The sequence below is a fragment of the Chamaea fasciata genome, unplaced genomic scaffold (genome assembly GCF_029207755.1).
Source record: "Chamaea fasciata isolate MVZ Bird 193981 ecotype frontalis unplaced genomic scaffold, bChaFas1.0.hap1 SCAF_27, whole genome shotgun sequence".
Taxonomy (NCBI): domain Eukaryota; kingdom Metazoa; phylum Chordata; class Aves; order Passeriformes; family Sylviidae; genus Chamaea; species Chamaea fasciata.
In genome coordinates this window covers 2,998,918-3,018,275 of record NW_027094112.1, presented here as the reverse complement: position 1 = coordinate 3,018,275, position 19,358 = coordinate 2,998,918, and the positions used below count along the sequence as shown (strand labels likewise).

At 41.5% G+C, this 19,358-nt stretch overlaps 1 protein-coding gene across 4 annotated transcripts; it reads left to right on the top strand.

The window, feature by feature from the left end:
* Positions 1-66: 66 nt before the first annotated feature.
* On the top strand, positions 67-18,638 carry NBR1 (NBR1 autophagy cargo receptor). Of its 4 annotated transcripts, none has more exons than XM_066204950.1 (21): positions 67-234; positions 2,429-2,491; positions 3,739-3,757; positions 4,130-4,152; positions 4,948-5,142; positions 5,656-5,730; positions 6,795-7,003; positions 8,028-8,192; positions 8,673-8,879; positions 9,529-9,688; positions 10,195-10,482; positions 10,905-11,057; positions 11,517-11,592; positions 11,908-12,018; positions 12,801-12,992; positions 13,117-13,251; positions 13,853-14,213; positions 14,497-14,594; positions 15,146-15,215; positions 15,917-16,022; positions 16,405-18,638. In XM_066204950.1, the coding sequence occupies exons 1-21, from the start codon at positions 76-78 to the stop codon at positions 16,573-16,575; spliced, it is 3,036 nt and encodes a 1,011-aa protein (XP_066061047.1). In that variant the 5' UTR covers positions 67-75; the 3' UTR covers positions 16,576-18,638. The 4 variants fall into 4 exon arrangements, with proteins under 4 accessions (XP_066061047.1, XP_066061046.1, XP_066061049.1 ...); XM_066204949.1 differs by having other exon boundaries at positions 16,402-18,638; XM_066204952.1 differs by lacking the exons at positions 67-234; positions 4,130-4,152 and adding an exon at positions 335-377 and having other exon boundaries at positions 16,402-18,638.
* Positions 18,639-19,358: the final 720 nt, after the last annotated feature.

The following is a 19,358-nucleotide window of genomic DNA, read 5'->3' as shown; positions in this document are numbered from 1 at the left end:
GGGCGGGATGAGTGACAGGCGGCTTTGCCAATAGCCGCGCGCAGCGGGCGCGGGGCCGGCCGCTCTCGGGCCGCCATGTTGTGCCTGTCGGGAGGGCTGGCGCCGTTGGCCGCGGCCCCGCGGGAGCGCGCCATGGAACCGCGGGTCACCCTGCGCGTCACCTGCCGCGGCGACACCCGCACCTTCCTCGTGTCCGACCCGGCGCGCACGACGTGGGCCGATGTGGAGGCCATGGTGAGCGCAGGCTGGCCGCGGGAGGCGGAGCGGGGTGTGTGTGCGCCGTGGGAGCCGGCTCGGTGAGGTGCTGCCGTGCCAGAGGCTGTGAGGGCCCAGCGTCTCCGGCCGCGCCTTCCAGAGCAGTGTCCCCCATTTCACAGGCTGGTAGAACTATTGGTTTATACGGCTGCGATCTTCTCTTTTTTTTTTTCTTTTTTTCTTTTTTTTTTTTTTTTCTTTTTTTTCTTTCCCCGTAATTGTATCGTTTACTTCTGCGCCCTGTGCTTAGATTGACGGGAATGGCCTGGTTTGGAAAATTATTCTCAATGGCCTTTTTTTTTTTCTGTTTGAGCAGGCGGTCTTAGCTACAGCTGTGGACACTTGGTTTGGCTCTGTGTCCCTCCGTAAAGTACATCCTAGTCCTATTATTTCCCATTCTTATTGAAGTAACTGTGGTGAAGTAACGCAAGTCTGTTGCTTTTCTGAAGTTTCATCTGTTCTCCCTGAGCTACTGAGTCACTAAAACATTTTTGTTTGGTCCCTCGGTTCCCGGAGCTTTGTGTGTGCTAATTTGGACAGAGTAGGGTCATCCATGTGTGGGCAGCTGCTTATGATAATCTGTGTATCATGTATTTGATATAGTTAAGAGTTTGTTTGGGTGCTCGTTTTAGGGCTGTTTAGTGATAACTCCCGTATGGGCTTAGGGTGAAATTGTTTTGTAAGGATTCCCACGGCTATGATGAAACTAACATTATTATTGCTGTTGTTATTATTATTAATTCTGTAGCAACAGTTCTTTTTTTTTTTTAGCTTGCTCTCAAAGTCGTATCTGAAGAGATCTCCTAGCTGTTTTATTTTCTGTCTTTCAGCTCTTTTTCTGGGTAGTATATTCCAGTATACATGCAGGAGAGTTTTGCTTTATGAATTGCTCAAGCTCAGAGTTTGAACTGCATCGTCTTCACTTGTATTTCAGCCCTCTGGAAGAGGCACTGGTTCAGTCTTAAAATACTTAGTGCAGGGAGAGCCTGCAGGAATGTCTGAGCTGGTTAGAATCCTGCTTGCATCAAAGCTGGAAGCAGATTACTGTGTAAGCACTGTGCTGCCCTTAATCTTAGGTATTCTGAGAGCCGGGGTGTGTTTGTTCAAGGTGTGGTGTTCTATTACAGTGTTTCCCTGACAGAGGCAGAAACACGGGTTGTTTCTGCTGTGTGAATTACTCTTCTGAGGGAGTATCAGTTAAACTTGTGTCCTTATATTTTGATATTTTATTAAAGGTGTTTGATATTTATAAGGGATAACGTGAGCTCTTTGTTCTGCCTTGGGTTTAGGGGAACAGTCTGTGGTATTAGACCATGTAAGTACAGACCACAGTTTATTCCTGACAAGAGAAGTTGGTTCTCTCAGTTCATTCACAAAATTTGGGATGTGTTGCTGGAAGAACCTGCCTGGTTCACTGCAGAATGTGTCCCTGTCCATGGGGCTCTTTGACTCCCCAGGCAGCCACTCTTGGCTGGGGCTGCTGCTGTTGTTCTCTTAGATCTGGACTGGCAGGATGTGTGTTAGTTGTTTCAGAGAGTTTCTGTTGGGAAAAATGCAGCTTTTGTAGGAACCTGGTACAAAAAATGTACAGGAGCCTCAAAGACTCAGCATGTGGAAACAACTGCTTTCATTTTGTGGTTCACTTGGTGCTGCTCGTTCTGCCTTCTTAATGTAAAAAGCAAAATACCTGCTCAGCTTTATTCTCTGAATTTTGATAGGCTGAAAAAAGGCTGATCACCTGTGTGAGCTGTCTTCCACGTGCTTTTAAATGTAAAAAATAGAGTTTAGGGAGGGTTTGCCTTTGCCTTCGTATTTTGCAGTGTTTATTTACCATGACGGAGTTTATTAACCCTGAGCTTGTCCTCTCAGAATGAGAGGGTTATTATTATTTATTTTGGAGTAAACATTAACTGGGCAAGGTGCAGCAGGAAAGAAATGTGTTTATTCTTTTCATTAGGGAAAGTTAGTAAAGCTTGGAGAGAAGGCACTGGGAAGAGTTCAACTCCAGAGGAATGGATTTGGTAAAACAGTGTTTGCTTCAACTGAGAAACTGAAGGGAGGGATATTAAAACTGAAGGGTTTTAATGTTATTCCCAATTAATAATCATTATTAACTGAGGGCATCTGTCGTCCTTCTTCACTATGGCTTTGTCTTCTTTTTTTTTCATTACAGGTTAAAGTTTCATTTGACCTGGACAACATTCAGATCAAGTACATTGATGAGGATAATGATGAGGTAAAATATCTGCTACCCCACCCTAACAATAAGTCAACTGAAAAGTGACTGGTGGCAGAAATGACTTTCTGCCTCGTGATGATTTGTCCTTCAGGAGAGTCTGTTATGCAGATTGGGGTGGGGAAATGTTTCTCCATTTAATATGAGAACAGCTGATAGTCTTGTGGTTTTACTCTTAAGGCAGCATATGTATTTTAAAATAATTTTTTAGAGACTACTGCCTTTCTTTTTCCCATCCTGTTGAAACAGCCAGTGGTTCTCTGTGCTCTGAGGGAGGAATGTTTCTGTTGAGGAGCATTTTTATTTAACAAGAATAAGGTAGTGTAACTATTTGTGTGTGCAGCTGAGGTAAAGCCCTGTCTCTTCAATCTAGACTCCTTCCTCTGAAAATGTAGGTCCCCTGTCATTAGCATATGTTTTCTTCAGTGATCTGGTGTACTCAAATCCTCTGCTTGCTTTATGCAATTGCTGTAATCTCCAAGCAGATTACTGACTCAGAAAACAAATTGGTTACTTCTAGTTGTCCTTGTTGAGTAACTTCCTGCTTGGCACAGTCTCAGCCTCTGATATTATTTTTGTTTATCTGGAGTTTCAGAGGGGAATGTAACTCTCACACAGAACGGATATTTGCAAGTGCAGTGTTCCACTCTGCTAAATGAGATGGGGGTTCTTGTTCTTACTTCTTTTCTCCTAAGGGGAAATGTCAGGAAGCTTCTAACAACCTTTCAGAGAACGATTCTCCCCTTATTTTCCAGCCTGTATAATATATAAATATATAGATACATTTATGAAAGCTTTTTCTGAAACACTGAGCAAACATTGTTCAGAATCTGGCAATGCTGTGGGGTTTAAATAGCTTCTTGTATTAGAAACTTCTATGTGCAGAATTGATGAGTGTCTGTAGAAGAATGGGCTTATGAAACACTTAATTGGTCTTTTGAAACATGTAACTGGGCATTTAAAGCAGCTGGGGCCAAGCTCTGGGCTTGTGCAGTGAGCCCAGGGGTACAGGCACTGACTTTCTGAGGGCAGTAACTGCCTCCTGTGCCAATCCAGTAACAAACATGAGCTGCTTCAAAACACCACAGCTCTGGGTAATGATTAAACCTGGCTGCAATAACAAATGTCTAAAGGACTGGTGATTTAGAAACTGTGAGTAATAGTATGTTTATTCTGAAGTATGTTAATTTTAAGAGAATTGCAAAAAGGTATCTGTGGCTCTTGCTCACTGTTACTTCTCTTTGCAGGTCTCTGTGAACAGCAAAGGTGAGCTGCTGCTTTATTGAGGTGAAACCAAGAAAGAGACCACAACTGTTGCTTTGTGTTTTTTGAAGATGCAGTTGAGAATACTTGCTTTTTGATTTTTGTATTTTATATATCATTTGGCATCAAATTTCCCAAAGCAAAGGATTCTTGATCCATAGGAACAAATTGGAAGTGACTAAATTAGTGGAATGTTGGCTCTTGGTTGTGAAAATGTCTGCTTGCTGCTGTATAAACCATTTCTTCCACTATTTTAAGAGAATATGCAGAAGGTAGGGGAGGCCCCTTGTGTAAGGACTTCTAAATACTGTGTGCTAAACTTAGATCTGTTGTGTGAGATAGGGGCCATTCACATTTCTTTCTATTTTTCTTTAGAGGAATATGAAGAAGCTCTGAAGGTAAATGTGCTCTTTGACTTTTTTTAATATATTCATCCTTCTCCATTTAAAATTGGTGTAGCTGAGAAAAAAAAATGGCATTACCTGACCCAGGAAATCAGAATAGCTGTTTTCTAGCTTTGGAGAGTAGCTTGGATGTCTTACTATGTTTTTCTTCCATCCTAATTGGTCTTTGTTTTTATGAGTTAGTTGAATAGGCAGTTAGGGTTCAGGACCCTGAGCAGCAGTGGGTTGGTTAAGGGACTGACTTTCTCAAGCCCTTCCACAGTAATCCCACATTTGGAAATACTAGGCTTTACTGAAACCCTTCAAAAATCTTGCCACATAGACTCTGCTGCTGGAGTATATCATTAAAACTTATTAGAGTCAATGTTTAGTTACTTTATAAGCAGTTAGACAAAGTAAGAATTCCTTTACGTTTCTGTTTTACAGTATTATGTCTTTCAGAACTTTTTGCTCAGGGTTTGAATTTCAAATCTGATAATTTCAAAATAGTCATAAATTCCTGGACACAGTCTATTATTTACTGGCTCCTATGAGCACTTTATTATAGGCTGAAAGATTCCAGTAGGATATTTGCATGATTGTCCTTTGGCTTTTAATAAACTTTTTAATAAGCATATTAGTAACCTTTCAGAAGTAGAATATCAGCTGACTCTACCTTGTCATCTCTGAGTTTTTCTGTCTTTCCCCCCTCTTTCCCCAAACTCTCCAATGTAGTGTAATACTGTATTTTTACAGATTTTGTATGCTGATCATAAGTGGAAAACGTGTATGTATGTGCTGTTTATTTAGATTGCAGTTAAACAAGGAAATCAGCTTCAGATGAATGCCTATGAAGAGAATTCTTCTGCTTTGCAACTGCATGAAAAAACTGTGGCAGAAAAGCTGGTGCTTCTTAAAGATGAGAAGAAACCACTTTTGCGTTATTCCATGCTAGCTCAGGGATTAGAGGAAGAACTAAAAAATAGTGAGGAGCTGACCATTCAGGTAAGAAGCTGAGCTGCATTAGGACAAAGAATTAATAAATATAATTCAATTTGTAGACTGATTGTCCTCTTTAGCCATGTAGAAAAACTGTGTTCAGAAGTTGGTCTCTGTTTTCAATTACCTTCACCTGTTGAAGCTCACCAAATAGTTTGAATGTCTTCAAGAGGATAATTTGATGCTGTTAGAGATACAGGTGCTTTCATGTTGACCATTCTTAAGTGTTTTGATAAACAGAGCAATTCATCTCCTGGAGCTCTCATTGCCATCTGGTAACTTCGGGTTGACTTCTTTGGTGTGTAATTACACTCAAATGCTAATGAGGCAGAAATGTTTCAGGAAGATGTCACTGGTTACTTTGTGTCACTTCTCCACTGTTTTCTGAAGAACTTTTCAAATATTTTCAAATATTTTTCTATAAAGGTGCTTAAAAGCTTTTCACCATTTAATTTGCTGTGTTGAGGGCTTTTTTTTTTTAACTTTGCGTACTTTGTTTTGTTTCTTTTTTTCCCTCAGCAAAAGTTAAATCAGACCACAACAGGAAGCACAAATGAAAATCCTCCAGAATGGTTTACTAGCTACTTGGAAACAGTAAGTGTATTGTCTTGCAAGTTTTGGTATACTTAAATACCTGAGAAGTTGTGCATGGAAGAGATCTTTGTGTTGCCTGACTCTAGACATCTGAACACTCCTGCCATCAGCACTTGTGACCAGGATCTTAATGAGAACTAGATGTCTAACTATGTCTGCAGTGTAAGGGATAACTTAAAAAAAACCCAAAACAATAAACTTGTTCCACACCACTTGTGAAAAGTGGAATGTTTAGATTATGCATTTGATTAGTTTGAGTGTAGCTTTAAGTAACTCCCATAACAGAATTCTTGTGGCATTCCAGACAGCCATAGGAATTCCAGACCACTCACTGTGGGAGAGCATGGAACAGTGTTGCTCTTGTAGGCTCTTGATTGCCCAGTTTTTCAGCAGGGCAATACTTCTGGTTTCCTGTGATTGAAAGCAGAGCATTTGATGACCTTACTTTTCTTGGCTGTTCACTTTGAGAAAATATTTTCAGGAAGGCATTGACAATAAGCTGCAGGTAGAGATGTGGATGTTGTTTTGAACAGCTGATAAACATCACTGAAAAGCAGTTTGATACCACTGCAAAGAATTAATTAGCTAACAAGTTCTTGAAACTATGTGCATTTATCTTTCAGATTTTTTTTCTAAAGTCTCCTTTCCTTTGCCACCTATTAGTACAAACTAAAAATAAGGGAAGTTCATGGTTATGTTTAAAACATCACTGATGGGCAAATCAGAACTTAATGGCAGAGAGTCCAGAGGGCTTTGGAAGTTGTGGTAGTTGTTTTGGAGATGACTTTCCTTCCTTTCATGAAAACTTATGGGAGAAAAAGAATATTGTAAGCCTAAATATGTGATTTTTTAACTTGCTTTCTTAAAAGCTCTGGGTTGGTAATTTTTAAAATAAAATCCTCTCTAAGGAACGTGGTATTTGTTTAATTTTATGTAGAGTATGCTGGGGATAGGGGAAGTGATTCTGAAGTAAGCTGACACATTGGGAGACTTGTGACAATGTAACTCTACTTTTCAAACTCAGTAGGTGGGTCTCATTCAGGACTGCTTTAATTTCTTTCCAGTTCAGGGAACAAGTAGTTAAGGAGACTGTTGAGAGGCTGGAGCAGAAGCTGTATGAGAAGCTTGTTCATCACAGTCAGCCTCCAGATTTTTGTGAGACCTCCATTACAGCAGCAGCACCTGCACCTTCTGAGAGCAGCAGCCCGTGTGACTGGCTGATCTCCTGCTGCAACTGCCAGGCTCGCATTGTTGGGGTGCGCTACCAGTGCAGGTAGAGTGTGCTGGGAGTGTGGGGGGCCTGGGAGGGAGTGGGAGAAACTCTCCTGGGCTTAGATACTTTTGGGTTCCTAATCTGCAGCCTGCTGTACGTTTCAGAATGTCTACTTTGTGTCTCACCAGCAGCTGATGTTCTCTGCTGTGCTCACTAGACTTTATCTGCTTAAAAGCAAGATTAATGCTATTTTGAGAGAAAAAGCGAGAGAACTTTGTAATGCTGTATTCTCAACGACTCTACCTTATCTGCATAGGACATGCAGTAATTTTAATGGAAAATCTTTTATTTGGTTAATTAAACAAAAAAGCAAGACTTAGTACCACTAGTCTATAATAGTTGTTTGGTTGGTTGTGAGAGTCAGTGAGACTAAGGCAGGTCGTACCTTTTTTTAATGATTGCACTGTTGTCTGTCTACAAATATGAAATAGATTTTGATGAATGTCTTAAGTGAGGTATTAAAAATGAGAGTTTTATTTGAATGAAGAAATTGCTGTAAAGATCAGCATTTGGGGACTGGGCAGAAGCAGTGGATGAAATGCCAACAGGAGTTTTTTTTGGATTTTTTTTCCTTGCTGGCAGGAGATGACAGTCTGTTTATCAGCCCTGTTCCTGGAGGAGCAATCTGCTTTGCATCCCTGAATACTTGTTGACTTAGCCTCTGTATTTTCATAAATACGGTGCTGTTTCTGGCACTGGATTTTGGTAAAATGTTCTGCCCTTTGTAGCAACAATTTTAGTCACTTATCCTAATGAAAGCATCAATTTTTTAAAATTTTTTTTTTACAAAGAAGAGGGAACTGTGTTGCAGTTTTGCCAAGAGGAGAGATAATCATGTAGGTATTTCACATGGCTCCACTGATCTATAGGTGAGATCTATAAGTGAGATCTACTGATCTATAAGTGAGACATCCAGCTGTTGTCACTTGGGAACTGCTTACAGCGTGACACAGTGTGGTATAAAGTTGTTTCTCTGCAGAGATTCTTTACCTCATCGTTACCTTCTGTCTTCTCTGTTTTGCAGCCTTTGCCCAGCCTACAATATCTGTGAGGAGTGTGAAGCAGGAACATATGCACATGATCCAAACCACGTCCTGTTGAAGCTGCGCAGGCCCATCCCCTGTGTCGCTGACAGTTACAGCCTGGCAGAGCTCTCCCCACGCCTGCCTGCTACTCTGGAGCAAGTCAGGTAAATGGTGGCACCTCTCAATACCTGCCAAGATTGTCCTGATTGCAAGTGGAAATACCTGTGTTGGAGTTGAGGTTCAGCTTTTGTTTTAGAGATAATAAGAAATGGAAGTGGTACTCAGACTTTATTGTGAGTAGCTAAAAATAGCTACATACCTATAAAGGGCCTAAGTCATAAATCTTACAGTGCTTTTAATAGCAAAGTAGAAAATACAGACTTTTGTGTCATAGATGGGTAGTAAACTTTGAGAGCTTGCTTTTTCTCTGAGCATTCTGTGTCTGGCTTTTTTTTTTTTGTTCTTTCAGAGACCATTCAGAATAGTTTCACAAGCAACTGTGAGGATGTTCTTTTAAAATAATTTGTTACCCAGTCTAGAGCCATGGGATATTTCATGAAGGGTTCCCTTGAGACTGAGACTGTGTTGGTTACAGATAAATTCTGCTCAGTTTATGGTAATAAGGTGTGTTAATTGCTTTGCAGGCTCCAGAAACAGATGGACAAAAGATTTCTGAAGGCAGAGAAGCAAAGATTGCGGGCAGAAAAGAAACAGCGAAAAGCAGAGGTCCGAGAACTCAAAAAGCAGCTGAAATTGCACAGGAAAATTCATCTGTGGAACTCTATCCATGTACTGGAAACAAATAGCTCACCTACTCTGAAATCTGAGAGTCTCCAGCCTAATACCTTCCTGTAAGGCTTGTTGTTAACTGAGCATCTCCTAGTTGTGCTGTCTGACCTTTTGATATGAGATCAAGTTAAAGTAACAGGAGGGAGGTTACGAAATTCCTCATTTGAAATACGATTTGTCATTTGACTGTGTGAGAATTTTGTCTAAATGTGATTTGCGAGGTAAAGTGTTTTTAATTGAGAGTAGAAGAAAGGAAAAAAAAAGTGACTGATGGTTATTATCAAAAACTTTGTGATTTATGTAGATTTAGGGAGGAGTGCCTAGGATTATACATATATGTGCATGCTCATACAGTGTAAATTAACATTGCTGCCAGTTTTAGAAAAGTCTGTGTCTCCCTGCTTTATTAAGTGTGTCTGCATAAAGTCAAGTACATTCTGTATATTTATGTTCAGTGCTATTTCTTCTTTTTTTTATGTACTCTTAAGATGAGGTTTGTTAGACAGCAGCCTTTGCAGGCAACTCCTCTGCAATTCCCACTCCCTTTGAGTTTATGAATGTGCAGTTAAAGTAAAACTTATATAGTTTGTTTCTTTATTTTATCCCTTCAATTTAGGGTGTTTAAAAGCCAAATTAACATTAATCAGCAGCTGAACTTTTTCAGTTTTGATGTATTTTGGGTTTTTTTTTGTTTCTTCTCTTCAATCCCAGGAGTCCTAATCAACCCTTCCAAGCAATTGTCCCAACACTAAGTGCAGTATTTGTGGATGAGAATTTGCCTGATGGTACTCACTTGAAACCAGGAACAAAGTTTATCAAACACTGGAGGATGAAGAATACTGGCAATGTGGAATGGAGCTCAGACACAAAGGTATCTTGTCTTTGCTCCTCCTTCTACACACTAAAATCATTCTGGAAGTTAACGTTTGTACGTGAATTCTGTGTTAGGACCTGTTTAAGGTTTCCTTTGGCCTGTTGATTCACAGCTGGGAATTCTGGGGCAATAATCTGTGTAGGTACTCTTTATAAGTTTGGACTATAGGAAGAAAGCCATTCAGAGTACCATCACTGAACATGTTTCCCATTAGTAGTATGTCCCCCATGTTTTAATGGTACAGTTTGACCCCATTTACAACTGCTCTGTTCTTTTCTCACCTCCAAACCCCTTTGTTCTGTGAGTAGCTGCATTTGTGTTGAAAGATGGGTTATCTTTGTGTTGATAGTGACTAATGTGAGGATGTGTGATTCACACATCCTGTCTTCTCCATGCCTGGTATCTACAAGGCCTTTTAGCAGAGGAGCTCTGCTTCCTACTGCCCACACTTTGCAAGGAAGCTTGAGAAGTTAATTTTTGGCTTTTTTTGTTGTATATTTCAGTTGAAACTTATGTGGGGTAATCTGACGTTGGCATCTGCTGAAAAAAAAGATGTGTTGGTGCCATCTCTTCCATCTGGACAAGTAGGAACTGTTTCAGTTGAGTTTGTAGCTCCCAACATAGAAGGAACTTACACTTCTCACTGGAGACTGTCACACAGAGGGGAACAGTTTGGGCCGAGGATCTGGTGCAGTATTGTTGTGGATCCCTCTCCAGCTGCTGACTATGTAGAAAGTGATTGGAAGGATTCTGACTCCTGTCAGAAGAGTCAAACTTCCAGTACCAAACAGGCAAGTCACTCACCTGGTATTTGGGGCAGTTCAGAATTCCCTGGGAGACTGAGCTTTGTGTATTTTTTGGCATAGGATTCCTGACTAACTATTCAAGGGGATTCTTTTAGCTGTTTGCTTCTAAATTTTATTTTTAATAGGAGGGAAATACAACATATATTGCATTTATGAGTTCTAAAGTAGTTGTTCTTTTTGATAGGCATGGCATTAACTATCAGTCTGTTGCAGCCATTTGTCTACTTTGATTGAACTGAAACACTGCATTTCTCTTTGTTAGGTCTTCTTTTGACACTGTAATGAGTTGATTTAAATTTCTTCCAAATTACTTGAGTGTTTACACAAAATTCAGGCTTTAGATTTCATGTGATGTTTTATTTACTGTGGCTGAGGGGCTTCTGTTTTTTTTTTGTTTGTTTTTGCAGGATGCTTCCTTAAAGACAGAAACAGGTGCTCAACTGATAGGTGAAATTGCAGAGCAGGCTGAAGTATCTCTGCCAACTATTCCTTTAAAGATGAAAAATCTGCCAAGTGAGAGAGAATTTTATATCCCTTCTGTCGATCTCCTCACTGCACAGGTAAAGTGCTAAAATTCGGGTAGATGTAAAGGAAACCACCTTGGGTTTATTGTCTAGGTAGGTAGGCAGTTGTAAGAATAAAGCTGCTGAGCTCTAAAAATGGCCTCTCTATTTTCAGAAAGAGTATATTGCATTTTATATAGCAGAGCTGTTTTCTCAAACTGGTGTTAGGCACTGTCGTTACATGGCAGGTGTGTGTAGGACAGATTAAGATTCTCAAAAAAGAGTCAGCATCGAGTCTTTCTCTGGCCCCAGCAAGGGAGTTCTTAGCTTTGTCCCTTGCCCTGATTTGTGCACCATATTCAATGATGTAAATATGTGTTGTGGTAAAACTGCTCCCTAAGGTTGAGTTGAGGAACAAAGTGTTATTTGTACATCAGTGGGATCTGTGCTGCCAAGTACAGATATGATTCAGTCTCAGAGTTTGCTCATGGAAGCCGTGTGTGTTTTTTCCTGTAGGATTTGCTGTCCTTTGAGCTGTTGGACATTAATATTGTGCAGGAATTGGAGCGAGTGCCACACAATACTCCTGTTGGTAAGGCTCCTGTATTCTGTGTGCTCTCTTGAGCACAGACAGCTATCCTTTGTGTTTTTCAGTCTTGGCTTCTTTTCACCTTCTTATCCCCAAGAACATAACATTCCAGATGCTGAGGAATGCTGCCATTTTTTTTGCACAGCCAGTGGCAGAGTAATGCAAAGCTAGTTGTTTATTCCACCAGATTATCTTGCAAAATAACTAAGTTTCTTCAGTCTTGAAAGAATGTCCCGTAGAAAGAATAACTTTTAAAAATGTTACCTCATGGAGGCTCCTTCTTTAGTGCCAATTATCTTTGCTCCCTGTGTTTTCCAGACATGACTCCATGCATGTCCCCTTTGCCACGTGACAGCCCCTTGCTGGAGAAACCTGGCTTAGGTCAGATAGAGGAGGAGAACGAGGGGAGTGGATTTAAACTAGTGCCTGGTAAGCAGTAGTCCTGAGGAGCTTGGGGGTGAAGGGAGGATATTGTCACTTCTGTGTAGTCAGCAAACCTGATGTCTAAAGGAATTCTAACTACTGTCTTCCCCTTCTTTGGGGGGGAAAAAAAAAAAAAAAGGTTGTTTGGCTCATAAACCTGGAGTCTGACACTACATTAGTGATTATAGAGGTTGGAGCATAATATAGGTAGGTTTGGAAATAGAAATCATAGAGTCACAGAATGGTTTGGGTTGGAAGGGACCATAAAGATTATTTAGTTCCACCTCCCCTGCCATGAGCAGGGATAACTTCCCCTGTCTCAGGCTGCTCCAAGCCCCATCCAGCCCGGCCATGGACACTTCCAGGGATGGGGCAGCCACAGCTGCTCTGGGCAATCTGTACCAGGCCTCATCACCTTCAAAAGGAAAAATTTCTGCGTAATCTCTAATCTAAATATACCCTCTTCCATGTTAAAGTCATTCCCTGCTGTTTTATTACTGCATGCCCTTGTATAAAGTCCTTTCAAATGCTTCTTTTGATTTGTCTGACCACTAGAATTGTTGGGAGAATTAACAATCTGCCCTTTATAGACTAGGTGATACTGCAAGCACTCCAGGTGTGCTCCCCATCCTTCTCAATCACTTTTGCATTCAACTTGAACTGAATTCAAAAATCTTTCCATTTTTAGAAAGAATTAATACACATAGTCAATATTACCTGTGGCTAATCTAAAAATTCTTACAGTTGTATCTCCTTGTGGTAAAATCTGTTATGTTTCCCTTTCCAAGGAATGGCAGAAGCCTGCCTTTCTGTGGACTCTTCTGTGGTGAAGGTGAAAGCTGAACATGGATTGAACCAGGAGGAAGGGGAGGAAGATATGAGTGGGACTCAGTTTGTCTGCGAAACTGTAATTCGATCTCTGACCCTGGATGCTGCACCTGACCACAAGCCTCCTCAAAAAACACCCAAAATCCTCCAGAGTAAGTACTGTCATTAGCTGCCGTGACTCTGGCTTGATTTGTTTGCAGTCAGACATGAGACACAAATTGCTCATCTCAGGTGGTTTGATACCATTTAATTGTTTTTCCTGATTGGTTTTATTAGACTCTCTACAAACATTGCAAGACACCTTCAGTTGCAATATGATAAATGAAGAATCACCTATGATAAATAGTAATTCCACTTCCAAAAAGGAGGCAAAGATTCATCAGTCAGAACCAGTGACAGAAAATTCCTGTGGTAAGTAAAATGGGCTTGAATGTAAGATATAGTAAAAAAATCATATGTAAGATGATCTGACACTGTTCTATGAAACTGATCTTGATTAGATTAAGAGAATAATTAGATTGTCCCAGTTGTGAGAATCATTGCATCAGAAAATTGGTGTCAGTACTTTAACAAGCAGCTAGTTTAACAACTTTTTAAGGAAGTGAAATTGAGACCAAAAAGTTCCAGTTGGGATTCAAGTAAGTGCTCATATGTTATACGTGTGCTGGTGCTTCCATATTTTATACACATAGCTTGAAATGTTTTTGACCTGTTTCTAAGGTCTGTAATTTAGGTGCTGAAAAATACAGTTTAAGTTCTCTATATAGCTCTGACTCCTGTTTTTACTATAAGCATTAAAACCAGCAGCTATTTGCATGGGCTTAATGTTAAGGTCTGTTACTCTTCACACTACCCCCTCCCCACAAAAGGGAAAATTACACCGTTAATGGCAGCAGCTAAGGTTTACAGTTGTTTCTAAATCCTTGTCTCTTAACAACTGGGATGATTCTGTCACTGCTTTTGTCCATACAAAATGGACAGTGATTAATACCCCATTTTTTTTTCCTACCAGGGGACCTTCCACTGTCTGATGAGAGCACAAGTCCCCGTAGTGGTACTGGCAATTGTGCTGAAGAGGAAGATGATAAAGATGATGTTCAGAGTCAGTGCTCCTCTGCTTCCTCAGAGGATTATATCATTATTCTCCCTGAGTGCTTCGACACCAGTCGGCCTTTGGGTGACTCCATGTATAGTTCAGCTCTTTCTCAGCCTGGTGTAGAAAAGACAGGAGAAGCTGAAACGGTAGCAGAGAACCCAGAGGAGGGAAGCCAGCCACAGCTCCAGAGGATCAGTGATACACTGACAGCTTCCCAAACACTGCCTGCAGTACCCTTAACCCCAGCGACTGTGGACAGCTTACCCCAGGCACAAAGGTATGATCTGGGGACAAGAACAAAATGGTGATGCTGGTATTGCTGTAGAGTCTGCAAGGTCTAGTCCTTTCCAAACAAGAATTGTTGTAACAAAATCTTGTACTGAGGTAAATGTTCTTAAATCCTGCAACTTTTTATGGAGGCTGTACTCACTGATTTAGCTGAATGCAAGAGAGGGAGAGAAGGGAGCATGCAAAGTTTTTTCTTTTTTCTGTTGATCATGACTTACTTATATGTGTGCATATAGAATAAAAGTAGTGATGTTTTTGCCTTATGTTCTCAGGAACCTTTCATCTCTTCAGAATTCTATCTTCCAAGAACCAAACACACCAGCTTCAGAGAGTATCTCTTCTGCTTCTCATGATCAAATACAAAGAGAAGGTATTGGCAGTATTTAATAAAGGGTGTGAAGGGTGCAGACTATTGCTATCACCTGTTCCTTATGCCTAGTATTGAATTTAATGTCTCACTTCTCTTGAGGAGAGCAGAAATCTACTAAGTAAAGATTTTAATTTTTCTCTGGGTGTTGAACTTTTCCTATATGGATGTTGCAAATAAAGAAATAGTTGGCTTTGTGGATCAGTTAAGAGCCTCTATTAAAGGAAATGGTAAGAGGATACTCAAAAGTACTTACAGGCATCTGGAAAATTACCTTGCTCTGGAATTAATGAGCTATGTCTTTAAGCTGCTGTTGCAGTCGCTGAGGCAGCAGTTCCTCTCGTGTTAAACACCACTGATGAATCAGAATATGGTTCTGAATATCTTCTGACTGCTTTCACTGCAGTGAGAATCCTGGATACCTGGTCTGCAGAAATAAACTTGGAGCATTACTGTTGTACTGAGACACACTTTTTTCTGTTTGTGTATGTGTTGCATTTCTCCAGCTTGATTGTCAGTAACTGGACACGTTGACTTTTTTCTTCCTCTTCCAGAACCCAGTGGTGAAGATAATCATGGGTCAGGATCTTCTGCATTTCTCACTAAGTTCTCAGAATACCCCAGGTAACGAAGCTGAAGCTGAAGACTTCACAAACACTATTTTAAATTGAGAACTGCTTAATTACACGCCTAGGAAAAAGCTCTGGCCTACACATTTCATGTAGTAATTAGTTTGGAGAGAGGCCTCTCTTCTTAAAGCAAACACGCTGTGTTTTCATAAGATCTTGGTTTCTACTTGGGCACAAATCAAAAGGAGGCAGAACTGGGAAGCCGAAGTTAGTGAAGAGCTCAAGTTGAATGCTTCTAAAATTCTGTGGGCTTTTTTTCTGGAAAATCTCAGCATTCTTAGAATGGAGATTTTACAAGTTAGCTATAAAGTTATCTTAAAATACTGGGACTGGAGAAGTAAGTCAAAACACTGAGTAGAATATTAACTTAAGTATTCATAGAAAATAAATAGAAGTTACCCTACCCTGAATGGATATGTCAGTGCACAGCTTTCATGTAGGTATGCCCTCTTCTAGATGAGAGCACTAAACTCTTTACAAAAGGTCACTTCATGGAAAGCAGTACACCCACAATTAGAAGGTGTCAAGAAAAAGGAATGAACTTCTTGTATAGCTCAGTTCCCAAACCCTGGTGATTCCTTTGGATCACAGGCTGTTGTCTCCAACAGTCCTTGCCTCAACAGGCAGTGATTTGCATTTCACTGAAACAAACCCTTGGCTCTGCTGACCCTAAAGCAGCACCTGGTCTCTTCACAGGTACCCTCAAGGAAGCAGCATTGCAGGAGAACTCATGAAAGGAGCTTTGTCAGTTGCTGCTTCTGCCTACAAAGCATTATTTTCTGGACCACCCATTATTGAGCAGGTGAATGTCTTTCCTATGTGCTCCGTGAGTTTCATCGAATGACAAATTTATAGGTGTATGTTTTTTAAGTGTATCAATATTCTGTATTGGAGTTAATGTAAAAGTACAATGTTAAGCTTGATGGTGTCCCTTTGAGGTTTGCTGCTCCCAGCAGACTGGGAAATCCATGCCATAGGGATGGAAGATGTCTCTTGTAGCATCATGTAAGAGTAGTAACTCACCTTTGTAAGTGAGCAGTGAAAGGGATTATAAACGGCTTAAATAGGGCCAGAAGAGCCTCTGTGCCTCAGTTTGATTCTAGTATAATGCAGGGCCCCTGGTTCAAATAGCAAAAAATAAATTACCTTTTTTAGCTTATCTTACTGTCTTTTGTTTTCAGCAGCCTGCAGCTCCAGAAGAGCAGACTGCAGCTCTGCTGTCCAGTCTGTGTGAGATGGGATTCTGTGACAGGCAGTTAAACCTGCGCCTGCTGAAGAAACACAACAATAACATGATTGAAGTGGTAACTGAATTGCTTCATATCAGCAACCGAGACTGGTGCAGTAGGTGCTGAACCTGCCTGGTGGAGAGAGGAATAGTCTTCATTGAGTAAACTCTAATTAAAGATTGCAAGAGTAGCAGGCTGCTCCTCGGCTGCTCTCTGTTTGGAGGTTTGACTTAAAACTTCGGCTTCTCTTTGAGCATTTGACTTCTTTTTTTTTGACCCTCATGGAAATGTCAAACAACCCTTGTGGCATCTCTTGAAATGGATACCAGAAGTTCAGTTATTATTTGGACCTCATAGTTAAATGAGTAGTCTTTAATTTCTGATCAAATCCTTTTACCGGGGAATCATGTAGAACTAAACTTTGTACCCAGATGAGAATTTCCCATTTTATTGTGTATACACTTTTTTTTAGGCAGCTGGAACTTTTTTGTTAGTTTAATGAGCTTTGGAGTAGAAATCAGTGTAAAATGCTGCTGTAAAATGTAGTCCTGCTTAATTTACAAGAGATGCCTGAAACTAGAAGCTTCTTTGTTTCTTCTGAGTATTTAGTAATTGGTTTTCCAATGCGTGATAGCAAGGTGACAAATTTAAATCTTACAAATTATTCTAAGAAAAAGAACTTACTCATAGAAGAAAGCCATCTTGAATCATCAAATGATCAAAGTCTAAAAGTGTAACTGCAGTTCAACCTGTGAGTACCAGTAAAAGTTGTTGCTTGTTGAAGCAGAATGAAGCAGGAGAATTACCACCAGCAATTGAAGCAGTAATGATAGTGCACACCAGATCTCTAACATGAGTATAACCTATAACCTATATTAAGAAAATATTTTGTTAAAAACAGAGTGTAAGGGTAGGATAGGCTTTTCTAGGAATCTTTACAGGCTCTTTGTAAAATTATTAAAAATTTGACCATTACCTTTTTCACTATAGCACAAACATTTTACTCTGTTAATAGCACATTAAAAATGCAAGAATGTGTAGGAACCCAGACCTGAACTGAAGTACAAATTTTGGTAATGTTTAGGAATGGAAAGAATGAAGCAGGGATCACATAACTTTACATTAGAGTTTGAAAAATGCATTGACTTAAGCACTTTCAAATGTACTGTCTCCTCTGATGGTTTTAGCTGGTCCTGTGTTTCCATAGCCACACCTGTAGAATTCGTTTTTCTCATAAGATTTTTAGATACCCATATTTTATTTGGAGATCTAAGAATTCCCTACAAAATATGCTGAGAGATTTGATTCTGAAGAATGACAGAAATGAGCACCAGACACTGCTGTGCAGTGGGGAATCCATAGATAACTCCTCAGAGTTCAGTCCCTCAGCAGATGATGGTGTGGGCTACGTTCTTACTTTCAAGTAAACATTTTTCTTTGCTGCAGTAAGAGATCATTGATTCTAGAATATTTTACATTACTCCTGCTTCAAACTAGAGTTCTGTTTTGTCACCGTTTAGCTGAAGCGGTGTCAGTATTGTGGCTGACCAGGTTATCAGTAATTTTTTAAAAGACTTAATACCCATAGAGATAAAATACCATTAAAATAGTTCAAGAAAACAAATGTATCATACCACTTTCGTTTTAAACCTATTTTTATAGATTGTGGAAGATATACTCTTAAATGTTTATTTTGAAATACAGTAGAAGTATTTTGCAGTGTTTCCCATCTCTCTGTACAACTGTGTGCTGTGGACCAGTTAAAGATCCTTCTGTAACTTTCCACCTTAATTTGGGTGTGTTGTTTTGAGTATCTTTTGAGTTATGCCAACTCTAGAACAAGGAGGAGGAAAGGACGGGGGTGAAATGCAGAAGCTGATGACACTTTGAAGCATAGTGTGGTTATTTGCTGTGGTTTGTCAGGCCCAGCAGGACCCACATTTGCCGTGTGTACCTCTGTACTTGGAATGTTCATGTATTCTATAAATGACGAAACGAAAACACTTGAGGAGGAACACTACTTCATTGCAGATTGAAATGGCAAGTGTGAGATGCTGTTCCCTTTAGGTTACTTTTTACTAGAGTTTAGATGCTGTATGCTCAGGCTTAAGATAGATATATTTCTGTTGGCTTTGTATATTTTGTTAATGGATGCATGATATAATTTATAATATATTCTATAGAGCAGATATGACCTCTGTATCTTATTTCGGGCGAGCTCTGGGGCTGGCGGGTCGGGATGGGTTTCCCAGCCCTGCTCCTGCCGCGGGCTCTGGACCAGCACGGGCGGTGGGCACCGCAGGGCGGTTTGTGCCCCTGCCCTGGCCCGCCCTCGCCACTGCCAGGAGCACACGGCCTCGGCTCCTTCGGCCGTGCCCAGGGCGGGCCTGAGGGGCCGGGGACAGAAGCACTGAGACCTCTCCTCCCGCACGGCCCGGGGTGCGCTCCCCGCGCCGTTCCGCTCCGTGCCCGGTGTGTGACCCCGAGCGCACCGCTCGGGGTACCCTCAGCTCGTCGGTCTTTGCTGGACCCGCCTTTGCCCTTCTGCCTGAGGAAAGCCTTTACGCAGCAGTGCCGATTGGCCCAGGTTTGCAGCCCATCGAGGCTGTGCGCAGCGAGCCCGCCCCGTGCCCCGTCCCCGGCAGCGCCCGCCCCGTGTCCCGTCCCCGGCAGGGCCCGCCCCGTGTCCCGTCCCCGCCCCGTGTCCCGTCCCCGCCCCGTGTCCCGTCCCCGGCAGGGCCCGCCCCGTGTCCCGTCCCCGCCCCGTGTCCCGTCCCCGCCCCGTGTCCCGTCCCCGGCAGGGCCCGCCCCGTGCCCCGTCCCCGCCCCGTGCCCCGTCCCCGCCCCGTGCCCCGTCCCCGCCCCGTGCCCCGTCCCCGGTAGGGCCCGCCCCGTGTCCCGTCCCCGCC